The sequence below is a fragment of the Poecilia latipinna genome, unplaced genomic scaffold (assembly GCF_001443285.1).
Source record: "Poecilia latipinna isolate Pla-1442-1.1 unplaced genomic scaffold, P_latipinna-1.0 Scaffold797, whole genome shotgun sequence".
Lineage (NCBI taxonomy): Eukaryota > Metazoa > Chordata > Actinopteri > Cyprinodontiformes > Poeciliidae > Poecilia > Poecilia latipinna.
The window spans coordinates 71,266-97,322 of record NW_015113413.1 but is presented as its reverse complement, the minus strand read 5'-3'; the positions used below and the strand labels follow the sequence as shown (position 1 = coordinate 97,322).

Sequence of the window (26,057 nt, the reverse complement as noted above, 5' to 3'; positions counted from 1 at the left end):
CACATAAATAAACCGTCCGCCGGTCATTTTTCAGGTTTGCATGAAAGGTTTGCCGGTTTGCATGAAGTACGACAGAACCTCGCAGTGCACAGCATGGATGTCAGTCATGCATCCACAAATTTGGATATATAATATGGAAGGGCCGTAATACGTCCTTCCATTTCCCAACCACATGTTGATGCAGCTATCAGGTAATTTCCTGGTTTTGAGCGTTGCCTCATACCTGCCAGCCTCTCTGTGTGAGTGGGTGGAACCACTCCTAAATACTTGTTTTCCCCACAGCTTGCATGTCCAGCAGAGCAACCAGATGATCGGGTTTCGGATTGACACCTAATGTACATCAGGAGGTGTGAGAGACTAAGGCGTGCGATTACGTGTGAATGAAAAGAGGCTTTAGTTAATGTGTTTAGCATAATCAGGACAAACCTTCAGTTTTTAAAATCCTTGAAGGTTATTTACTCACAAAGAATAGGAAGCTAAAAGTAGCCTCTCATTGTGGAGGTTTTAGAGTTTATTTACTACTGGAGAACCAAGAAAGAAAAAAAACAATGTAAAGATATATTTCCTTAAGGTAAACTACAGAGTTGCTCTCTCTGCTGCTTTTGAGTAAACAGATAAACAGTCTAAATAGGTATTTAGGGTTCTATCATTGTAAACATTTTTGTGTAAATGTGTTTCGTTTCGCATTATTTTGCCTAAAACCGCCTCAGTGCTGCCCCCTTTGGTCAAACAGCAGGATGGCTGTTAGGACAGATGTTTACTTACTTAACACCTGGAATGTCCAACATGTTCGTGAGTCCCGTCCAGTTGATGTCCAACATCTGGAAGACAGAAAGTCAGCATCAGTTTAATTTGATAAAATAAAAAATAATCACCACAAAAATCAGGAAAAGATAGAGAGGAAACATTTTCCAAGTATATAACATAATAATTAAATGCGTCTATAATAGTTTGTGCAGGTTAGGATTATTGATTCACTCATTCAGTTCCACATAAAGCTCAAGATACTAAAATTCTAATAAATACAACAGCATTTGATGTTACTTTGTCCTACATTTCAGATTGTATCAAAGTTCTTCAGGCTTGAGTATAGAAATATCTGGCAACCCGATGTATATTAGAGGTTTAACAAGCTTTTACTCTTTGAACTTGAGTGCCTGTAAAAACCAAACAGAGCTGCTGCATGTATAAACTGAGACACTATTTGATCGAGAGTAAAAGTTGATTTGAGGGAGATTTCTCCTCAGCTCCTCGCTGCCTGCAGTGAGTCAGCAAACAGCAGCTGAGGAGCCAAGCTTTTAATTCGATCGATGTGCTAATCAATACAGGAGGGCAGCTCAGGTTCACAGACAGGAAGCACATGATGAAGGGTAAATCCAGTTCTGTCTGCAGATGTTAGTCCAACTATGACAAGAAGTTAAAATAAAGATCAGCGTAACAATAATGTAATTTCTTCTGAAAGTTTCAGACTATCATAATTTAAGGTGGGACTTCATCTGTGGACGCCTCAAACAGAAAATAAAAATCCTCATCAAGTTCAGCTGCAGTTTTAATTCTCTTTAGCAAGTTGAAAACACCCAAAACTTCATCCAGATCCATAAATCCTGCCTATAAAATCCGGCCACACCTCAACATCTGCAGAGAAAAACTGGGTTTAACTCTGACAGAACTTTAACTTAGGTGCTGCTCCAGCTTGTTCTCGTTTGCATCACAAGTTGCCAATTATCTCTGATGATGAAACCAAATGCTGAAAAGCTGCAACATGATCCCTCACTCTGCACAAAACAAAGGTGTTTAAACAGCTGCCATCTTGTTCAGAGCTTATTAACCTGCTTCTCTAACCTAGTTACTGAGCCTTTATAGGAACCTAAACTGGGTCATCTGGGAGGAGGACTGGTTGAAATCCTGCAGGGGGAAAGTGACCTGTTTGAAGAAAAAGAAAAGATTAACAGCAAACAGTTCTTCCTCTGCTCCACCTTTTCCAGGTTTCAGTTCAAGTGACGGGTTCAGAGAAAAGTGATCGCCCTTCCCAGGGAACCCTGGAGGTGAAACAGGCAAATTACCGCAGACACGCCTGCATCCAGAGGACTGTCTGCTGTAAACTCATCAAAACTCAGTTTGGAACAATGCAGATGTCATTTCAGTTAAGAAATGTCATAGTAAAAAAAAAAGGTGTGGTTCAGCAAAAGACAGAAAACACCAGAACTACACGCCTGATGGACTCCAGAGTTAAACTGAACAGAGTTTCCATTGACCATATAACTCTGCAATATTGGAATTACTAAAGTTAATCTGCTCAATAGAAACACGCCAATTTCTACAAAAAAATTTCACGTTTTCAATAAAAAGTTTTTGCGGTAGCATTAGGTGCTTTTTCAGCTGTATATAAATTAATATACACTGCTCAAAAAAATAAAGGGAACACTCAAATAACACATCCTAGATCTGAATGAATGAAATATTCTTATTGAATACTTTGTTCTGTACAAAGTTGAATGTGCTGACAACAAAATCACACAAAAATCATCAATGGAAATCAAATTTATTAACCAATGGAGGCCTGGATTTGGAGCCACACACAAAATTAAAGTGAAATGTTCCCTTTATTTTTTTGAGCAGTATATTTTGCAAAGCTGCAGTGGAATCACGCAGAATGAGGAAAATAGAGAGGAAGTTGAACCATTTACCCATACTGATCCCTTTTTTCCATTTTTTTTTTCCAAATTTGAAAAGCAAACTCTAGAGCAGGCCTGCAGTGTTTCAGCCACCAGGCTGTTATTCGGTTCCTGGTTCAATTCAGAACCGGTGATCCGACCCTAACAGGAGTTTGAGTCAGGTGACATTGTTGGCATTTTTGTTGAGAGACCTAATAATACAGAACCTCACTGCTTTATCAGCTGTCTGATTATGTTGTGAGAGATAAGAGAGACAAGTCTGAATGTGTGTCAGTTCAGAGATAAGAAGAGGCAGTGAAGCTTTAAAAGCTTCACCGTCACAAAGAATAGACGGTGAAAGATGTTACTGGGGATCAAAAAATAAAAGCAGGCAACGAAATTATGAAAAAATTGTAAATGTGTAAAAGTCTGCCAGTGTTTGCTTCTATCATGCTGTTGAGAAAAATTACACTAGCTGGCATGAATCTGTGGTTTTAGAAGTAGGCCAGCTTCACCACAGCGCAGCAAACCCAGACTGGCTCAGGAAGAGGAGAAAACAGATGGGGGATTCCACAGAACAGCAGAGGAAATACTACAGCTAGCGACCCGTTCACGTCAGGCCCAGACCGCGCAGTCACAGTCAAATATAACCAGAACCATGGATGGATTCTGCAGGGCAGTGGGGCTGGATTTTTCCAGGACACATTAAAACTGCAGCAGGCTTCACTTTAACAGTGAAAGCAGATGACAGTCGCTGTGTTTCCACCAAATGTTTTTTTTAATTCAGTGTTGCATTAGGAAAGGTTGATGGAAACGGAAAAAATCTAAATCACTTCCTCAATTTTGGAAATAAGGAATGGAAAAAAAAATTATGTTTGCTTGAGGTGGCTTTTGACTTTTCCAACAAAGAGTTAATCCACTGAAGAGGAGATGGAAACACATCAGCTGAATTAGTTCAGATGTAGCGAACTTCACCATCCACTGCCAGGTCTGTGCCTTACCAGAGGCACAAGACTCTGTTTCTTCCTCCCTGCTGTGGAGCAGAGGAAATACTGCTCCACAGCGGTATTGTGTGGAGCAACCTGGAGTCCAGACTTCCAGGCTGTGGGACAGAAATTGAGACAGAAATCTCAATTTTTCTGACATGTGTCCTCCATGCTAGTTTGTAATTTCTACATTTAACTTATTACAGCCATGCTTGGAGTCACAATCTGGTGAAATTATCTTTGCGTTGCTTGATTGATTCGTTCCAAACCAGTAGATGGAAACACACCAAATTAGACTGGAGAGCGCTTCAGTTTTTGGTGCAGCGCCCCCACAGGCGAGGAGGGGAACAGGTTGCTCAAAGGGTTTGGTTGGTTTGAACTGCAGCAGCTGAAAATGTAACAAATGTAGCAATCAAAGAGATAAACTGGTTAAACGTTGGCTTCCTGGTGAGTCGCTGTCACACCACAGCTGTAATATACTGAAAGCTCAGCATCCTGTCACAACTCACCAGGCTCACAGGGTGGAGCAGAGAGGAAGAAACAACACCAACAACCAAATAACCACAAACCAGCAACACTGCACTGCGGCTGACGGCTTGTGCTTCAGACTGATGATGGAACATCAGCTACCGGGCTGTTTGATTGTGTTGATTGAGGCTTTACAGTCACCATCTGCAGTGAAACTGTTCTTGCATCATTAGTGTTTAAGTCTAAAACTGCAGTTTTGTGGCTTTCAGTTTAGAAAAGTCTCACAGAGATGAGTCCAGTGACAGTATATGATGAGCACTAAATCTCAAATTCAGCATATTGCATGAGTGCAATCTGCTGAAACCCACACTGGTGCACAATTTCATCAGCTGAAGGTGTTATTTTGAGCAGAGTGTGAAAAAACTGTTGATTTTAGCAGAAAACTTCATATGACCAACTACATGTGTGAATTATGTGTAATCATACTCTGATTATCTCAAAACATTTAGAACCCAGAAAAATAAAACAAAAAAAGAGATAAAATGTAGGTTAAATTTCATAAAAGAAGGAAAAAAAAATCTCCAAGCGGCTCCTAAGTTGAAGTTTCTACTGTTGGATGAAGGGATGATGGGATAATGTCTTGTTTGTGTTTAGAGCATCTTGATGATGCTTGTTTTCCTCTGGGTGATTCTATCAAACCCTGGATCAGGAAGATAAACCGTTCTGGACCACAAGAAGGAAGACTGCAGTCAGGAAGTGAGGACACAGATAAAGAAAAGATGGAGAAGAAGAGACTCAAGTTGAGTTCAGCCTTCTCCAAAAAGACATCAAACATTAAAGGAAAATTCATCATTTTTTGGATAATTTGTGTCTAGAAAGCAGGTTTGCATTCCTGAAGTGGTCAAACAATGTTAACTCATTTCAACCTGAGGGAGGGAGCATCACAGTGTTATTTAAACTCTGTCAAAGTGAAAGTTATCAAAGACTGAGAGGAGGTATCAAAGTACTCACAGGTTTTTTGAGGAAAAAGACGGACAGGGCTCCGATCAGAGGCATGTCCCCCAGGAGAGGCTCCATCACCACCCTCAGCATGCCATGAAGCTGCAGACAACAAAACATCGTCAAACTGTTTCTGCTCAGGAATTATCACCAAATACTGTTGACTTCTGGAGAACACAAGTCCTATTTATAATAACTAGGTCTGAATTAAGTCTCAGAGTTTGCTGCTATTCCCCTTGTAGAGGCTTTATTAGAGCAGATTGTAGAGTAAGACGAGTTGCATCTGATCTGCTTTTGCTGATTCAAATATTGATATTTATTTGACCAAAAACTGCAGCAACACAGAGAATTCTTTATGAAGCTGGAAATACAAAACATCCCCTTTTTTGTTCCCTTCTTTGTACTTTGTGGCTTTATCGGCATCCATTTCTCATATAATTCACATATTTTCTGTAACAGTTTATTAACTTTCAAAGTCTGACAGCAAGAAGCCAAACCAGTTGCATTGAGGGATATTGTTTTCTTCGTGCTGCTGTGAGTCAAACCTCAGTCATGTAGACTGCATGTCTGCAGCACCAAATTTGGACATAGCTTCTTGCTCTGAGCAATCAAAGAGCACTTTGCTCATCAAAATCAGTCTGGTGAAAAAGATTGAAGATAGGCATTAGTTTTGTTTATGTCCGTTTCCTCCTGCAGCTCACTGCTGCCTGAAAGAGGGCGCTTTATAAATAATGTGCAACCTTATAATGCAGTCCCACCAGGACGCAGGAGAAGTCTATAAATAAAAGATGCGACACAAGTGAAGAAAATAATGACTCATGGCTTATTCTTATGCTGAGAATAATCCAGTCAAGTTTGACAGGCGATGAAAAGCATCCATAGAAACTTTTATTGCAGCTGTGAAATGAACATACGAGGCAGACCCGGACTGAGCTGCTGAGAAGCGGCAGTTTCTCTTCTCCCTGCTGATCTCTGAACAGCAAACATGGCCTGATCGCATGCCAACGGCTGAGTGGATAACGTCTGCTTTATCAGACGCGAGTCAACACATTATGTAAAATTCTCTCTGAGGGGGTCACAGATTATTGCAGGGGTCACAGCTAAAGGAATGAAGCAGAGCACAGTCCTGACTGACTGACAACACGAGTAATGTGGGACAACAGACTGCACAGCTACAAGGCAGAACATAGTTTTAATTTTAAACTTAAAAAATAGTGGTGGGACTCAATTCTAATAAAAAAAAAAAAAAAAAACTTGACAAAATAAGCAATTACTTTCAATTCAAAAACCCTTTTTTCTGCTACATTTTTGAATAAGTATACATCTGAGCTCAGCAACAAAGATATTTATTGTTTTTATTTTATTACTTATATCGGTGGAAAGTGCTTTGTCGTCCATTGCTGTTATTTGCGGATGTTGCTTGTGCGTCAGATTTATGGGCGTACCAGAAAGCCGTACTTTAGCGTAAAAAAATATTTTTGAATGAGTCAAAACCTATGTAATTAATTAATCAAAACTAACACGTTATAGTCAAAGGAAAAAATGACTTAAGAGCATCTTTTCTATCTGTAGACCTACAAATATTTATTATGTTGACTGAAAATATTAATATTTACCACAGTTCATTTTCTACTTCTGCTTAAGATTCATTATATGTCCAAACTGTACAGGAACCTTTTCTCTTAAATATATTTTACGTTTCACAACACAATGAACTTTTCTTTGATGTAAACTGTGATTTCTGAGTTATTTATAGAGACTTTTAACGGAAAGTTTTAAAAACAAATCAGTCATACCTGTATGCTTTTGATTCCAGCCCTGCAGTAAAACTTCTTGATGTCGATGTCGATTTCTGTGTTACCAACAAAACTAAAAGTAAAAACGGGAGAAAAATGAGCAAATTAAACCTGTTAATAGACAAGACAGTAGCTAAGGGAAATAGATATGCTGTGCTTTTTTAACAGAGATAACAAAAAGCAAAAATAGTTATTAGTGAAATAAGTGTTGCCTTCACTTTTGTTTCATGTCATATAACTTCAGGCCTACTGGCCTTTGATTTTACACCAAGCTGACTTTAATCTAAATTTATTGGGATTGATGTTCTGTTTAGTTTTACTCTGCTGCAGACTGGTTGTAAGGATCTGCAGGCTGCATTTCTGCTGTTAAAACTACAAAAGCAAAATACAATCTTGTGTCTGCAGCATCATGGTGAGTTTGTGAGTGTAGGAGGGAGAACTACCTGATCTGCAGGTCCATGATGACCTGCCTCTTGTCCACATTTTCTGTGTAAACCTTCACCCCGTTCACTCTGAGTGGCTGCACACACACGCACACACACGCAAAGAGAAAACAAAAGGTGAATGTGAGCAAATTATTTCTCAGATGTGAGGAACAGTTCTCAGCTCAGGCCAATAATCAGCAGCTTTTCTTAAGAGAGTCTGCTTCTGAAAGCTTCTGATGTTCAGCAGCACAAAACAAAAATAGAAATGCAACAACAGAAACATTAAACAGCGACTGAAGATTTGAAACAGTTACTGTTTATTTTAATGTAAGAAACAATTCAAAGTCTCTGCAGACCGCTGGAATGCCTTTAATCTTCTCTGATGTTTTGAATACAGAGAGGGAAAAAAATCAAGAAAGTCAGAAGAAAAATAAGATCTTTGGTTCTGCAGAGTAGAGCACAGAATAATTCAGCTCTATATGAAGTTAATCTTTTTACAAACTTCCAAAATGTAAGAAAAACATAGAAACAGCTCACTGTATTACATAGACAGGTATCAGAAATGTAAATATCCAGTTTATGTTTTCTACTGGACATATTTTTGTAAAAATCAAAAGAATCTGAGGGTATGATCTATAAATCTGATCTAATAAGATTCTGACGACTGACATGAACTTCACAAAACCACCCAGAAGAAACAAAGCTTTCGCTTTAGGGTGATATTAACTGGAATCAGTGAGCAGAGTGGTGACTCCGATGTTTTCAAGCCTGACTGTTTGCTCCCTACCTTGTCTCCCATGTCGACCTTGGTGAAGCAGAAGGTGCTGAGATGGGGGTTGGCTCCCTTCACAGCCGGCTCGATGGTCTCCCTGAACAGTTTGTCCACAAACTGGCAGATGAACGGCCACATCTGCTTCACCGTCTGAAGCAAAGCAGAGAGAAAAGGAAAATTAACTCAGAAGGAACCTTTCTTCAGCCCTAATATTCACATCCAATCCTGTTCCACCCCATTGATTCTCAGTCACATGTTTTTTTTTCTTCCACAACAAACAGAAGCTCCACAGTAAGAAGCAGGCACTACACAATATGCACAGTAGCTTCTTAATGTGCCATTTTCTTCTTTTGCAATCATGTTCAATATTGTTTTGGTCTGTTACATGAAATCCTAATCAAATAGATCAAAGCTTACAGATTTAACATGACAAAAAGTGGAAAACTGCAAGGAGTGTGAATACTTCAGCACAACTTTGTATGTTTGTAAGTGCTTTGATGATTTACTTTGACATTTATAAAATAAGTTAATTAGTTTTAATACCTTTCATCATGCAATTTGCACCTAACTGTTCATAACAAATACATGGAAGAGTCCAATAATGTTATTGATAGAAAGTTTTAGCGTTTAAGGTTCTAAGGCATGTCTGCACTTACTGGGTGGAAGAAGAAAAACAACTAAATCGTGAACACTGAAGTTCTCCCAGTCCCCACTCTGTCATCCTGCAGGAACATCTCAGGTAACTTCTGCTAATGGTGTGATTTAAGGAGCACAGATTACCTTTTAAAGGTCCTGGAAATCTCCTCTGAGTGCTTACACAACATGTATAATTTAGCATCACCATCAATTTGAGTGTTTGGGTGCTGATCATGTAATATTCTGGAAATAAACAGTGACAGTCAGCGAATGTCTTCCAGGAACTGATCAGATTCTCATGTCTCTGTAACTGGGACGGGGTCCCTCAGGGCTCTAGGATCGGATCCCTTTTTAAACCCTCTCTCACCACTTTGGCTTGCTAATAAGAGATGACGAGGAGTAACTGGTGGATGTCTGTGTGTGCTGGAAACAAAAAAAACAACAACAGAAGCTTCTATCGGTACCTTATTGAGCCACTCCACTCGCTCCACATCTGGGTAATGAACCTGGAAGGAAACAGAAAGGTTAAAGTTAGAATCAGTGAACTGCTGGTCCTTACTGGACCTCAACTCTTTAAAGTCTCTGTCTCAATATTTGTTGAACTCATCTGAGTCCCAAGACTTAGTGACTCTATTCACATCTGGCACCAACATCTGTTCCAGACAATCCGACACACTCCAGACGTTTTGATGACGGTTTCCCTCCTGCTACCGTTGGAGGAGAACTAACGCACCCGATCCGTATCAGTTCAGCAGTCCAAACGCTAAAACGTTAAAATGCCCCCCACTGACCTGACTAAACAATGCCGCAAATACATTTGAAGCAGAAAATATTGAGTTTTAAGTTGCAAGTTCTAGAAAAATTACTATCTCCTTTCGCTAGAATTTAAAAGTAGAATCCAAATCCTAACCAGTAGGTTTTATTGTGGTATGTAGTCATGATGCTCAGTTGACAGCTTGCCTAATCATAGAACCCTCCCAAAAAAAACATTGAGGTTCAGCGCCGGGGCTTGTGGGATATCTGTGACAACTGAGACAGGCTGATCACGCTTCCAGAGCCTCACAGGCTGCCTGTGCAGCAGCGGACAGCCAGGAGCGACACGGCTGTTACATAACGCACACACTCTGACAGGAGCCTGCACAAGTTTATGTTTATAAGTGAGAAGAAAAATTGTATTTATTTAAAAACACCAACGTCTCCACACAACCGAGATGCAGCTGGGCTTTTCTGTCTTCACTTCAGCAATCAGCACAGACAGACGACATATCAGCCGATGGTTGTCATGTTTTATATTAATAACCGAAAGTTATTACCATCTTCTTTCTGGGATTTTCAACAGAAATTATAAAGGATAATTGTTCTTAAAGCTGCCAGTAATGATTATATTAGTAATCCATCCCTCTGATGATGATAGGTATTGGATAAGGAAAAAAAATGGGCACAGTCAGCAGATTTTTGATTTAAACAGTTAAGTTTTTTTTTTTTTTTCATTTTTGCACAACATTAGGAATACATAAAAAGATGCATATAAACAAATGATTCAAACCCCTTTTAAAGGAAGAAAATTAATATTTTATTGCCTAAACTGAAATAAAATAGCACACATTCAGTGAATCTGAATCAGATAAGGATTAAACTATGCCGCTTGAGTAGTTTTGGATAAAGTATATTTGCAGACTAAGGCGTTTATGTATGTATATATCACTGCTTTGGCTTAATTAGTTGATTATTGCAACAATCAATTCATTCCGATTAATCTGATTAATTGTTTCAGCCCTAATTGTTTTGTAACTGTATTTTCTTCTGAGGTGTAAAGCGTAGTAAAAGGTAAAAATCACATAATGTCTCAATCACAATCACCTTTGATAATGAACAGAAGAAAGATTTTATGAAAAGTGACTTTGAAGCATAAATTAAGGTTGATATTCCTGAAGTCAAAGTTAATTATCTGCTGTTTTTTTTACCTACTTAAAACTGTTAATTGGGCTGTAAGTATACAGGTTGGACTTTAATTACTTTACATATAATACATAAATAAAACAAGCTGCTGCATGAATCCTCTCAGGCTAACAGGCTCCGTGACCCAGAGCGACACATGAGGTCAATCAGGAAGTACATGCAGTGTGACTCACATGCACAAAGTCATGCATCCAAAACTTAAAACAACCTCACACTGATGATGACATCATCATCATCACATGGTGAATATTTCAGAAATTACATACTAGCCTTTCAAGTTTATTGTGATGTAAACAAAGAAAGCATAGAAACGATTTAATTGTAAATCATCTATTCATATGGTATAGAATTGAACATAATACAAGTTTGTTGAACTTGTAAAGGAAAACATCTAAATGTAACTGTTGTTAAATTGGTATTTATGCAATAATTATGTATCAGGAAGTGGGATGGAAAGCTCACTAAACAGCTGAATGTTTTACAAAAAGCCAAGCAGACCTGAATATACAAAGCTAAAGGAAGAAGAAAATAATTAGTTCTCATTAAATCCAACTGACTCCAAGAACACAGGGAAGTCAAACATGAGGTAAAATGCAGCTAAATATGCAAATGAAACACAAATTCCTGTGTGTTGTGACAGCGTGTGTTCCTGGAGGTTTATTAAAGGTTAAACATGAGGGGAAGCTGCTGCAGAAATGTTGGTTCAGCCATCTGTCAAGCAAGCCATCTATGAGATAAAGAGAAATGGTTCAGGTACATGGCTAAGGTGTTAGATGAGACAGCAAAAAGCTAAAGCTAAAACAACAGCACCTGACAAGCAGCGGCATAAAGTAAACGGTGCAAACAAGACTAAATGATTCAGCTTTTAGAGGAAAATGCAGAAAACAGATAAAAGAACTTAAAATGCAGAAATGATTTTGGGAAAAGGGTTTATGACCATTTTCCACAAATGTATTTATAGGTGAGAAATATTTAACAGTATCTCCATGTTTTCACAATCCAGCGATTGCAGAAACTCATGTAAAATAAACAGATCCTTGCATTTTTTCTCAATAATGCATAATCGCAAGCTTATTGCTACTTTTCTACAAAAATGCTAGAAAATATTTTGTTTTCGTGACACTAACTCCCACATGAACATGGCAGCATTTCTTCATGTCATTTTGTAGTCCGAGATCAAAATGGAGAGCAGCAGAAATGTAGCTATTTAAGTTCTTTAAAGAATAAAAGTGTTTGTGTGCAATCTCTCTGCTTCTTTGTTCTCTGATCTTGTTTTTTAATACGTAGATTTGGAAGGGGTTTAAAAAGGAAGAAATATTGGAAAATGCCTTGCAAATATTTCTAACCTATCACTGTAAAATACATTTTGCAATCAAAATTAGTGCTTTTGATTGCAAAATGAAAATCACAAAAACAATTGCAAAAGTTGCAAATTTTCATCCCATCAAATTCAGTCTTTAAAGTAAATCTGCAGCATGACTTGAGCTGCATCTGAATTAATCAGATGCAACTGAAACTATATCAGGATAAGTTTAGAAACTATCCTGTGGATAAAGGGAACTGAATTCAAAACCAACTCAAGTACCTTCTCCAATTGTGAAGCATGGTGGTGGAGTAGTAGTGCAATCACTCAAGAACTGCATATCGAAGTATTCTAGAGTCAAACATGAGGCGGTCTGTGTGACAGATGCAGTTTGGCCCAACCAACCCGTATCAATATTGGGACAACAGTCTCTGAGAGAGCAGAACATTTATAAAAGAATGGCTAAAAAGCTTAAAGGTACTGCAAGTCTAGACCTAAACCTGCTGTTATTTCTTCTACCAAGACTTGACAGAATGATAAAGAAATACAGAACATGACAACTGAGAGGTTTTACTGCTAAACGTTGTTCTAAACTGTTGTCTTACGAAGCTTAATGTGAAAATAAAAGACGACTCAGATGAAGTCCAGACAGCTAGATTCAACAAGTGCTTCATTCTTCAGGCTTTCACAGGTAACAACATGTAAATGTGTTTATTTTTCTCCAGTAATTTATGACCAAAAGTGAAGCTTACAGAGTGAGAGAGCAAGAAAAACAACACATCTGCTCCAAGAACTGGGAGCAAAAATTCAACAACAAACGTTTATTACTTTGAGTCTCCTGGGAACCAATTTATTTTTCATGAATACCTCATAAAACCAGGGACTCAAAATGAAAGAGGTCATTTTAGAACTTCTGTTTCTCTCAGTAAGGGGCAACCAGGAGAAGCAAAATGATTTATTATAACTCTGGATCGAGTAAAAACCTACTGATCTTCTCATACGTAACTAAAAATGCAAAAATAATCCTTGATTTAACTAGTAAATCTTCCAGTTTGTGTGATAAGTTATATTCTGACTTATCAGATTTAATGTTAGTTGGATAATCTGCAGTGTCCTTACATCATTTAACTCGTTGATGCAGTGCACAAACATGCATTGCTGGATCATGTTTCATGCCTGCAGCAACACACCCACAGCAGCGCAGACCTCCACAGGTTCTGATCCGCAGAGCTGTTTTCTATCCAGCCTCAATTTAAAAAGAACAGGATCAGACTTCAGGCAAAACCATGACTCACTGAAGACTGACTTTTAGGCAGCCAATCAGCAGCAAGCGGGAGCATCTCTATTTGTGTTTCTAATGAGAGTCATGGTTCAGCTATGCACCAGCTGTGTGGAAATCCTACACTTTACTCCAGCCACACCTCCTGCTCAAAAACTGAGAGCGAGAGGAAAGGAGGAGACAAGAAAAAATATAAGCTGAAACAAAAATCTCCTCTTCCCAGCATGGTGACGGCAGAACAAGCTGCTTACGCCTGGTTCACACGGATTTTAAAACTGTCTGGCAATTTTCAAAACCTAAGAGATCAAACACAACAATAAAAAAATGTAACTGGTTCGTGTGGTGTTGAGTTACACAAATCGATTTCCTTCACCAACAGTCAGACGGGAACTCTCTCAAAACCTCTCGAGACTCAAAGTGAGTTCAGGGTAAACAAACATGGCCGACTGGGAAGAAGCAATGGCGACAGTTTTTCTCTATCTTTAACAGAGAAATAACGTTACAAAGGTGTCTACAACGTTCACTGGACTTTCTGGGCCTTCATGACAGTTATATGGTCTTTTTTATTTAGAATTTCCCTCCATGTTTCCTTCGCCTCGCTTTCTGATTGGCTAAAGATCACATTCAGCTGGCTGCGTTCTCGTTTGTCCTCAGGAATAAAACACACTGCAATATCAGGCAAAGCCTATCCAACATGTTGATTTTTCCCTATTTTAGACAAGAGTGGTACAGATGTCATTCCAAGTGGATTGGATCTCAACACACAGCATAAATTAAGATTACCTTAATCCCAATAATTTGGGGTGTTCTTATGATTGTCAGACGGGAATAACGGGACAAAAATCAAGCAGCCTTTCACACTCCAGCTGCAAAAGTCCGTGAAACTTACATAAGTATATCTTAATGAAAACATGGTTTCAGTACTTTGCAAAAGTATTCAAACCCTTTGAACTTTGCTGCATTCCAGCCACACCCTTCAGTTTAATGGGATTTTAAAAGACAAAGTAGTGCATCACTGTAAAGTGGGAGGAAATTAAACAAGGCTTTTCTTTTCTTTTTACGAATGAAAATCTGAAGTATTGCACAGACATGTTCTTAGTCTTTGAGTTGAAAGCATGTTTTTGTTTTGCAGTCTGGAGACTGACATCATCGTCCATTCCTCTTTGCAAAACACCTCAACCTCCATCAGATTGGAAGGAGAATATTCATGAAGATCAGTTTAAGGTTTTGCCTCAGATTCAGGACTAGGACATTCCAACCTTAATATACCTGAATTTGAACCACTTCATCTGTCCTTTCAACTGACTGCATCACGTTCCACATGTCTGCTGCACCAACTGAAGAAAGTTCAAGAGGCAATAATACTTTTGCGAGACACAAGACAAACAGGCTACTGGGGATTGGCCAAATACAGCCCCCTGTAGTTTTTACTGGTTCAAATCAAAGTATTCCTGCACAGTTAAAACACTGAGTAAACAATCGCATTGAAGGCAGTCCACAATAATTTAATATGGCACACACCCTCATTTCAACATGAGCAATGAAGCTGCAACATAAGTCATCTGAGCTGCTGCATGATAATGCAATAGCAACTCTTAAACCTGAGGACTTCTGCAGGAAGGCCGACACCCAATTTACAAAACTATAAGCCGTAAAACTAACATTCAAACCCATTAAATATGTTGCAATCTTTGTAAAAGAGTTTGTGTTTCAATCCATCTGCAGCAGATGGCTTAAGTCTGGCTTAAGTTTGGTTTTCTTTAACAGCATAAAAATACATCGGCATAATAAGATTATCAGATAGCAGCATATCAATTCAAGATGAAAACGCAACTTTAAGAGGTCGGGTGAAGTTTAGTTGGTTCTGCGGAAAACCTTCAAAAAGAGTTTCACTCTCCAACTCAATATGTATAAAATAACATAAGGAGAAAAAGAATGAAAGAGAGAAAAGTCTGTCTTAAGTTATGCATAATTTATTTGATATTATTTAAACCCCAAACCAAACAGAATTAAGAAGAAAATAGTGTTTTTTCTGCTTTTCCAAAGCAGAAAAAAGGGAGTTTCTAATTTTGATACATTTCATGAACAAGTTTTTTGAGTGTCTGACCTGCAGATCACCAATCTATACAAAACTGATCAATTTAAATCACTCATTTACTATCAACATTTAATCTGTACTAAAAACTGAAAGTGAACTACTATCTAGCCAGATACCAATCATCAATCAGTCCAAACAAAAGTCAATTAAAAATACAAAAACATGAGAAAGAGGCATTGTCTTCTTCACAATGATGCAGGTATTAAAGAACAAAAACAACCATGTCCACTTTTAATTAGAATTAGCCAACAACATCTACAAAATAGAACATATAATATTAACATGCAGACTTTTCATTATTCTGCTTAAAATAAAGCACAAAGAAAGAACAGTGGCCTTACATTCTAACAGATGCTTTCCTGGATGAGATCTGCTGTTGTTAAACTAAATACTTTATGTTTAATGCTGTAGGACATTTTCCAGAAACAATGCCAGGCCAAACATTTACTTGCTTTCTCCAATGAACAAATAAAAACAGGACATAATCCCATTAAGACTCCATTGTAACCATTGAAAACCCCCAACTTCACGTTAATGCAATCACCCATACAAAATGTTATACCTGTTGGTTGCAAAAATATCACAACTCTACTTTCTTTACAGTAAAACATTCTTTATCAGTTTTCCAATTAATATTAACAGCTCTTAAACATCATGACTCAGTATAAAGATTTCCAACCAGATTTGAATTAGTTTCTACAATTTTGCTAATCTGTCATTTAAGAAATACGTTGTCAATTTTAAGACTTTAAACTTAGTTTTCTACTGCAAACTACTTTTTTAACTTCAAACTAAAACATCAATCAGGTAAATTGACACTTTCTACGTATCGAACAGTAAAAAAAACATTTATAAAAAAAACATTTACATCATGTTTATTGTGTGAAATGATCTTAACTTTAGCATCAGTGTTACCATTATTATTGACATCAGAATTATTTAGTTTTCATCTTACTCATAATGGCTGCTGTATTAAATGATTACATGACTAATCTGAATACACAACACTAAGCAGAGTGAATACTCTAAGTACTTTCAATTAGCTTCATGCTAATACTTGAAGTTCATAAATGATAATATTGTTGTTTTGAGACCATTTTCAAATAATATAATAGTAATGGCATAATAATTCAAGTTTGCCCTCCCAATGATTCATGAACTTTAATGTCTAACAAGCATTTAACACTGAAAAAAATAATAAAATGGAAAAAAGGGGGCTAGGAAACACTAGCCCCTTTTCTGAGGCTTAACTACTTCATTAAAACATACGTTTTAAAGTTTAGTTGAAGGAAAAGAAAAAAACTAAACTTAAACTTCAAATACAATGCAAAGAATATAGAAAAATCTCAATCTTTCGGCTTATGCAGTTCGTCAACATTTTTCATTTTTCATGTAAGATCATCATCATCTCTCCCACTTCTAGTCATACTGGTTGTTTCCTCTAAACGCTGCAACCGGCTGATTCTCCACCTGAGACTAAAGGTAGTTTGACTGGATTTAAATGGAAACCAGCTCCCAGGAAGGCTTACTAAGCCTATTTGGCTCCAGGGATGAATAGCAACTCACTGCATCACAACACAAAAGGCCATCTGTTTCAACAAGGAAACGATTGTTCAGTAGATTTACTATTTCTCACACACTGATATTTTAGATGTACTACACCATGGGAAGTGCTAAAGGACAAAAACAGTTATGTTTAGGCATGGTTTCACTCAAAAGAAAGAAATATTCTTCTACAAATTCAAAAGATGACGACAAAAATGTGCAGATTAAACTCTTGTAGGTTAAAGTAAAGGAGAGGCTTTGACATTGTTTCCATTCCTCCTGCAGAGCGGCGCAGAGAGCAGCCCAGCCCTTTGGCACTTGAGAACGTGAGATCTCCACCCAGGCGGTGTCAGACCAGTGCACACATATGAAGATTGGAGGAGGAGGAAGAGGAGGAGGGAGGAGGAAACCGCTCCACTACTTCACTGCTGCTGGTTGTGAAAACAGACTCACTGTTTCCTTCAAGGTTAACACCAACGGTGGAGGGAACAAAAAGGGGTTTCACCAAAACCTTTCTATTCACCGTCAAGTCACGCCCAATAATAACTCATCTCAACCAAACTCCTCTGACTCAGACTCGCCTCAACTCTACTGTAACTTTAAGAGAACAGGATTATTTAGGACATTGCACCAATTTAACCCTTAGATGTCTGAATTAATTCAGCCATTTTTGAATATTTCTTATTTTATCTTCAGCTCAACTACACCCATCAGACCACACTTCACTTAAACCTACTTTATTAACATATTGAACACGAAAAACATCAAAACTTAAATTAAACCACCTAAAATAACCAACTTAAGTTAAAGTGGAAATTTTTAGGGGGTTTTCCTTCCACAATATTTATATTAAATTAAATTCAGTTTATTTATATGACAACAATTCAAAACACGTCTTTAACAGCATCTTTCACTTAAAAATACATCGGCATAATAACAATTTCTGCTTAATGAACCATATATATATATATATATATATATATATATATATATATATATATGGGGCCTTAAGCAGAAATAGTTTTGAGGCCCATTCTGTTCAAACCATCAGCACCATTAACAGTTTTTCAGTACAAATGTGGGGAATCCTGGGAGAGGGGCCTTTAATTTGCTGAGATGTGTTTATAGACAAACCAAATCTCAGACACAAAGAAAAGGTCAAACTACAGGAACAACAATCATCTCTATGCTAGGACTGTACAAATTCTTTAAATGCTAAAACATTTCGGATTATTGATACAGAAACCATCAAAAACAAACTAGATATCTATACACCTGAATAAATAAAGTAAATTCAAGCTATATGCTTTTACAGACTTGTTTTATGCTTCAAATTTCACCACAGCATTGCTTTTTTTGGAGGAAAAGGAATAATTGGGACAAAGTTCTCTCAAGGTTTCAGAAATATGCTAATTTGTTCAGTCTGAGTTGTGTTTGGATGCGTCATGGTAACAACAGAAAACATAGTATTGGTTCTGCCTGCAGTCTGTAGTTTACCCGTCTGACTTCATTCCTCAGACTTCTGATACTCTGACCAGATAGCTTCTTCATTTCCTACTATAAAGTTTAGTCATCTAACTCAACATGTCTCATGAAATGAACCACAACTGAGCACCAAAAGCTTTTTATATGTTTAAATTCTTAAGAGTTAACCGGCTTGTTTCCTTCAGTGATCACATGAACAACATTCCTGTTATGCTCCTCTGGTTTTCCAGCCTTCTGGTTAATCAAGTAATTATGAATAACAGCTGAAACTGAACTACTTTCTAAAGCTTGACTGTGAATCTAACTCTATATTCTTCATTTCAGAGTTGGTTTAAGAATTTGGAGGACAATTAAAGCCAAACTTAAAAAGCTGCAGAACACGACCAACAATCTGGAATGATAAAAACTGAGCCACCCTTTGTTTCTACCACAACAGAACATGAAAGAGCCGCTCACTGTGAACTTATTTTCTAAGCAATCAAAGTGTGTCATTACCTCAGACTGTGCTGCTGCACACACTGCTGATCAAATCTCATTCCAGGAATATTTGCAGGGAGACGAGATCAAGTCCAGTGAGAATGAGGCCACTGAAATACCATCAGAACTGCTTCACTGCTCACCTTTCCACCAAGAGGGTGTTTATTCTGTATCACACATCTATGCTACCACCCTGTCTACGTCTCTTTCTTTAACCACTGGGTTCGTTATTTTTATGTCAATCCATCATTTACTGCTGGAACTGACACCATGCAAGAGTTTCTCATCAAATAAATTGAGGTTTCTGTCAGTTTTTAAATAATAATAATATATTCAATTGCATTTAATTTTCATCATCAAGCTGAACAGAGGTGTGCACAGCAACCAGATAAATACATGTAACATTTTCTCCATAATGAAAAATAAATAAATTAATTAAAAGACTGCCTTAAGTTATGAGCTATTAATCTGCAGTGGCCTGAACTTAATCTCATAACTGCGTTCAGGTCAAACTGTGGGATGCAGATAAACTAATACTGAGGAAGACTGAACATTAAGTTCTGCTTGTTGATAAAAATTAGATTAACTAATTACTCCATTACAAAACCTTGAACTAGCTTTATAAAATTCGACAACTACAAATAAAACATCCGACAGTCATTTCAGAGATTTCCAATTCTGTATCAACTTATTAACCTGAACACTAAAAAAAGATAAAGCATTTACATTCTGTGCAGAGATACAGAATGCCATATTATACGATGAATGGATTTTCCAGCAGATATTAACCAGATCCACATCATATGAACTAATATGGACTTGCCTCTATTTTTGTATGCATTTTGGTTTTTTTAATGTCTTCACTGCTGTTTGAACAACAAACGGCCCCCATAATAAAGTTTACTTAACTAATTAGATGATGTTATCAAACATTGATTAAATTCATGTAATTTTACGGTCAGGATAGATAACTCCCCTCTTGACTCCAACATTTCAGAGCGTACAGGCCCAGATGTGAGCAGACTGTGTGAAAGTGTCATGGGGAGCTGTGAGGTCAGTGTGACAGAGGTGAAGCATATTCAGTATCTTCTGCGAAGGCCGAGTGTCGTTCAGGGCCAAAGTTCACCTCATGTTAGACGAATCAACTCATTAAATTAGGAAAACAATGAGCTGACCAGCAGCTCTGTCTGATTTCATTAAAAACGCTGCAGCAGGTTAACACCTCTGTGAACTACATCCAGCGAAACACAGTAGTCAGCGATTTTCTCTCCTCTGTTATGGCTGTTATTGATGACCATCATATTTGTGCTGCTGTGGGCTTATAACATAAAAGATGGAATCGTTCAATCATTCAACCTGCTGCACTTCATTTTAAAGACTCACATTTATTTCTCTTTAACTTCACTTATTTTACTCTTAAGAAATCAGACAGATGTAATACCTGATGATGTACCAATCCCCTTTTTTCACTTCCGATATCTGAGGTTCAGTTTCGGCCGATACGGATCCGATTCAGAAAAACAGCACTTACTTTAAAAACAGACATAAATGTACTGACTTACAAAAGTATTTGATGACTCCACGAGTGCAGACTGACTAGATCTGCCCTTATGGATTGGGCACATTGACACTGATATCCGCTCTAAAATATTTTTAAAATTATGACTAATACAGATATTAATACTGAATCAGTGCAGCTCTAATAATACCACCTAAAATAGCTGGTAAGATGAGAAAATAAAATCCTAATGAATTGACTTATACGACCAAAACTTTCCACTCCAACATATCTGATCTTTTATGCACACGCCCACTTCAAATACATTCCTGCATTCTCAGCATGCAAGGAACTGGTACTGCATGCCATTTGTCATTATGAAGAAAAAAATGACAGCAATGTGGAAGATGTGTGTCCAGTCGGCCTCCTCCTCGTCCATTTCATAAGCTTCACTGCACACCGACATGTAGTTATGACAAGAATGGCAGAAATTACAGTAGAGTGAGTCCTGAAGGACAGCTTCAAGAGTTCACTGGCTTTTAATTGCATTGCTAACAAGGGAAATTAAAATAAAGCAGTTAATTATCAGAGTCAGGCCAACAAGCATATTAATGACTGAATTTCCTGATGTTGCTGATTTGTTTTTCTGTTTTTGCTCCTAGATGTCACCGGAGTAATTTTACTGGAACACATGGTCTGGAAAAATGTCAGATGAAATGTCAACAAAACCTAAAGCGACACTTTAAGCTGTTTTAGCATGTATGGAATTATGCAGTCCAACCCAATTTTAGCTTTTATTGCTAGCTATGTTTTCAAAAGCAACAAAAACGCCTGTCACAAAAACACATTTCCTGGACAATAAACTAGTCCAGAAATTATTGTGATAAATGATAATATTGTCGTTTTAAGACCATTTTCAAGCAATGAATTGATAATGGCACAATGATGTAAATTTGCCTTATCAAAGACCAATAAACTTTAATTTTGCTAAGAACTGGAAGATAGCTTAAATTTCCAGCAACTAAAAACAATAAATAAAACGGCAATAAGAAACAAACACAACCAAACCCTATAGAAAATGAATTATGAAGTCTATGTAAACAAAATTGCCCTTCAAAAAATATTAATCATCTAAATTATCTTGCTCATTTTAATTCATCTTGTGACTAATTGATTAGTTATGGAAATTATGGAGTTACTAGTCTGGACAGATTATGACTAAAAATCCCTCTGGGTGGAAAATCTTGCAGAAAACAACAACAGAAAAAAAGCATTCATATGAAGTGCTTCATGATAAACTAAAGGTAGTGCCCACTTGAAGATTTAAACTAATATATATTTACATTTGGTGAGTTTATCATCAATTTAAGAAACGTTAAGTGTCTACGGATCAGATTTTGATAAAAAGAAGAAATTATTTCCTGTTGATTAACAGATCAGGAGGTAGACTGACTCGGATTTCATTTTAAAACAAGCAAAAATATTGACTTCCTCACAAAGAAATAACAGATTTCTGATATTATCCTTCTTTTGTGTTGAACAAACCAGTGATTGAACTAAGACGTCTTATTTTTAACTTAATACCAAGTCCAATCTGGCATAAGAAGGTAAAAATGAGTCTGTTAACCATGGCTGAGATTCTGCTCCTGATCCATTTGATGCATTGCCACATTCCTAAGTAAAGGCAACAAAACACTGATAGGATAAAATCAGAACTCACCCAGGGCGGCAGCTCCGTTGCTGGCAGACTCTGCTTCGCGGTCGTATCCTGGTGATCTAGGAACGCCAAAGCCCGGTTTATCCTGTAGTCCTTGCTGCCATGGTTCTTCCTCCAGTAAAAAAGCATGGCGAGTCCAATCAGAACCCAGCTGAAGCTGAACTCAAAGTATCCCAATATGTAGATGGGGAATACGATGGCAAATGTTTTGGCAAATTTAATCCACATTTGAGAGACGTCGGTCAGTGAAGACGGCTGCTCCTCTTCCAGCTGCTCCGGGGCCAGAGGCGGACCCGGTGGCGGCGGTACCTGGTTCCCACTGGGCGCTGGGACAGGTCCATTTGCCCTGGTGCCTGGTCCTGCAGTACCCTCCATCCTGTTGCTCATTTCCTCACTGTAAAGACATTTTTGACAGTGATTTTTAGGGGAGCCTTTCACAGTATTATCACAAGGATGTGGAGTCGTCCTCAGACAGGACGCTCTGATAGGTGGTGACAGCGCTTTGGCACACCGCAGAGGCAGACAGACAGAGCTGGCATGGGCCGGTGAAGAGCTGCAACACTGGCAGCCAGCAGGCTAAACATAGCGCTAAATAAACTGGCTGGAGTTAGAAATGAAAGAAGAAGGTTATGACTTTGATTTGAATATTAGAGGAGGATTTCAGGGCTCAGAAAACAATTAAAACAATGTAAACAAGGGAATAAGTGTGAGACAAGACATTATTATTGCAGCAGGTATGAAGCTCAACTGTCTATTAAAAAGAAGATTGTTTAAGCTACTACAAAAATAACTGGTGAGGTTATTTTTGCTGATGGGTAGAGCTGGAAAGTAAATAAAATATTATAGATATGGCAATAGATGAATATCACTGAACCGCACAGCATTCTGGGCAATGTAGGCAGAGGAAAGGCAACCTATCACAGCCAGCTAGGTAAGGTTGGTGGCATCAACTGATGCTCTGTGGTTACCTAGCAACTCACTCACTCACTCTTTGGTTACCTAGCAACTCACTCACTCACTCTTTGGTTACCCAGGAACAACATGTTGAGCAACTTGCACTGCAGCAGTTTAAGGTTTTACCACTGTGTCTTCTCATAACTGATTAAAAATTTAAAAAACAACAGTGTGGATAAAAACAATTCAGAAATCGCATTTTCCAAAACTGGATTTAAAAAAAAAAAAAAAAAAAAAGCAACAAACTTCCCCTCTCTGAAGTGTAGCTATTATACTAAACAAATGTAATTTTTTTAATGAATTGCTTCTTTAAATTTATGACAGAAATTATTTAATGGCAAAGAAAGAATTGGTCAGTCACATTGACTATTTGATTATTATAACTTTTGGTACATCTTTAAACCAGTGTTGTGAAATCCAGGCCTCGAGGGCCGGTATCCTTCAACATTTAGCTGTGTCTCTGTCCAGACACTCTTAAATAACTCTGTCCAGACACTCTTAAATAAAACCTGAATTACCTCCAGCAAGCAGTCAGGCTCCACAGAGCTCTGCTAATGGCCTAGTTATCTGATTCAGGTGTGCTGAAGAAGATAAACATCTAAAAGATACCAGGCCTTCAGGACTGTTGACATGCCTGATGTAACAGATATCTGACCAAGAGGAAACATGAACACATCATCTCTATTTAAAATATGATCATAAATTCAGGTTGACAGCATCAAAACAAACTGTCTCACATTTTCAACACGAGTTTGCTGTACACATGTTTTTTTTTGTTTTGTTTTTAAAAAGTTTGACCTAAATAGCTGCATGGTGATAACCCTGTTGAGTAAAAATAAACATCAGATGCAATAATGAATTCAAAAATTGTTTTTATATGCCAAACGTAAATGAATATGGCTTGTAGAAATTTAAATTAATAGCACTGTCATAAAACGTTGGAATGTGAAAAGTCACCTTTGCTATGTATAAATTAAAATGCTTTATAAATACCACTGTTATAAATCTATGGTAGCATTTGCCATCTAGAAACTCTACATCCTATAAATGTCAACTACTTCAACTCATTTGAAGCAATTAGTCTGACTTTTATTTAAAATCAAAATTCCTTTAAATAAAGTTTGATACCCATAAAATGCTGTTTTCATATATTGTTGTAAATTGTTATTAAAACAAGCTTTCTTCTGCACATGCCAGGCATAAGGAAATTGATCAGAGTTCATTTGAATATGCCCAATTGTAACGTTTTTGTTGCTACATGTTTTCATTAAATATCTCCCACACAGTGTTTACTTGGAAAATATTTCAGCTGCATTTATTTTAGCAACAATAGCACACACAGATGTAGTTCTAAAGAAGAACAGGGCTGACTTCATCAACTACTTTGAGCCAGGTAGCTATAAAAGTCAAATGCACTGGCTAATGTATTCCAGTAAGGTGATTTACAAGTTTCAATATTTCCTGCAGATCTGCCACTCCACCCATTACTTCAGTCAAAAACGACACCAGAGGCAGGCAGATGGAGTTAAAATAAGCCCAGGCTGTGCCTAAAACATAAAAGGTGGAGTCTTTGCAACTCAAATGTTGTCAATGTTTTCAAACACCAGCTGATCGGCTGGCTTCTTGTACCTTTTGTGATGTCATCTACATGTGTTCAGTGCACTTAATAAAAAGATGTATTTTGTGAAGTCCTGTAATCCTCCTTAGCTAATTAATTATTCCACAGCATGTTATTATTAAAAGTCAACTTCATCTGCTGTCATGCCATCTAAAAAGTATTAAAAAGGACATTAATAGTGAAATTACTTGCAGGAAAACTATGCAGGCCATTCGGTTAAATTCGGTTTCAATAATAAATTCCCAACTCTTTTGGTTTGTTTAATATTTTAACTTTGAAAAGTCTCTCACTTCATTCCTCTACCATTACTCACTGTAACGAATGATCGAAGCTGTTATGAAAGCAGATATTTTACCAACATATTTAACGTTTTTTTAGGGTGTGTCAAAGCCGAATCAAATAAAATAGAATAATTAATCAATTTTTTATCAACAAACCACTTTTGACGTGTCCAAATTTGATGTTTGATATTATGTATCTTAACTGGAACAGTTTTTGAACCGAGTCCGCCGTGACGACACAGTGACACGTATAAAGGCACTTCACCGGTGTTACGTACAGTAAAAAAAACAACTACTTGTTCCTCAACGGCTAAAACTGAGCAAACAGCCCACTCACCTATGTCCTCCAGCAGCATTCGCTCTATCCGAAGCAAAAAACAGGGAAAATTCAATCGAGCAGCTGCTTCCTCTGCATGCCGACCAGCTAAACTCCGACAGCCCTGTTCCCTCCTCTGTTCATCCTCCAGTCTGTGAAGGAGAGCCGTCCGTCTCAGCAAATCTGCAGGAAGCTGTCATCGCGAGAAAACAAGTCACCGACAAGGAGGGAGCTTCAAACAGACCCAGCTACAACAGACGCGGGCGCCATCTGGTGGCGGAACGTAACGGTCACGTTATCCAAACGAGTCAGCTCATTTTTATCCATTCATGGCGGAACGTTCAGTTCAGCGAGGCTGGTGTAAAAACATCAGAAAGATGGTTTGACTATATTTAATGAGAGAAAATATTCAGCTGAAGCCAAAATTATGTAGCCTATTAATATAAGTAAATTAAAAAAAACAACTATTCTAAGTCTGAAATGAGTTTTAATCATCCCTAATTTACATTAAATTGTGTAAAAAGTTGTGATCAAAATGGAAAAAGTCATTAATTCGGCATTTTTCTAGAAAATTGTCTCCAATAAATATTCTTTGATCACCATTCCACATTTGAATTGTAATTAATCCAATAAAAGCACATTTAGGTGCCACAAAGCAAAGTGTCCTTTACTTTGAAATTAAAGATAAGGCACATGAGTTATTTTAAAGACAAATACATTATATTGTACCTAAAAAGATTAGAAGATTTACATTTGTTGGTAGTAATGCTTCCCTAATTAAATCCAAATCA

At 37.6% G+C, this 26,057-nt stretch overlaps 1 protein-coding gene across 4 annotated transcripts in view; it reads right to left on the bottom strand.

Annotated features, from left to right (window-relative positions):
• The window catches only part of esyt2a (extended synaptotagmin-like protein 2a), a 44,547-nt gene extending 19,041 nt beyond the window's left edge, over window positions 1-25,506 (bottom strand). For 3 of the 4 annotated variants that reach the window (XM_015046889.1, XM_015046887.1, XM_015046888.1), the window contains exons 1-8: window positions 25,288-25,506; window positions 22,101-22,491; window positions 9,201-9,242; window positions 8,116-8,250; window positions 7,347-7,423; window positions 6,904-6,976; window positions 5,120-5,209; window positions 766-821 (exon numbers count right to left, since the gene is read on the bottom strand). In XM_015046889.1, coding sequence (XP_014902375.1) covers window positions 766-821; window positions 5,120-5,209; window positions 6,904-6,976; window positions 7,347-7,423; window positions 8,116-8,250; window positions 9,201-9,242; window positions 22,101-22,484 — 857 coding nt within the window. In that variant the 5' untranslated portion in view covers window positions 22,485-22,491; window positions 25,288-25,506. The remainder of the gene's footprint in view (window positions 1-765; window positions 822-5,119; window positions 5,210-6,903; window positions 6,977-7,346; window positions 7,424-8,115; window positions 8,251-9,200; window positions 9,243-22,100; window positions 22,492-25,287) is intronic. The other variant, XM_015046890.1, reaches the window with a different exon arrangement.
• Window positions 25,507-26,057: the final 551 nt, after the last annotated feature.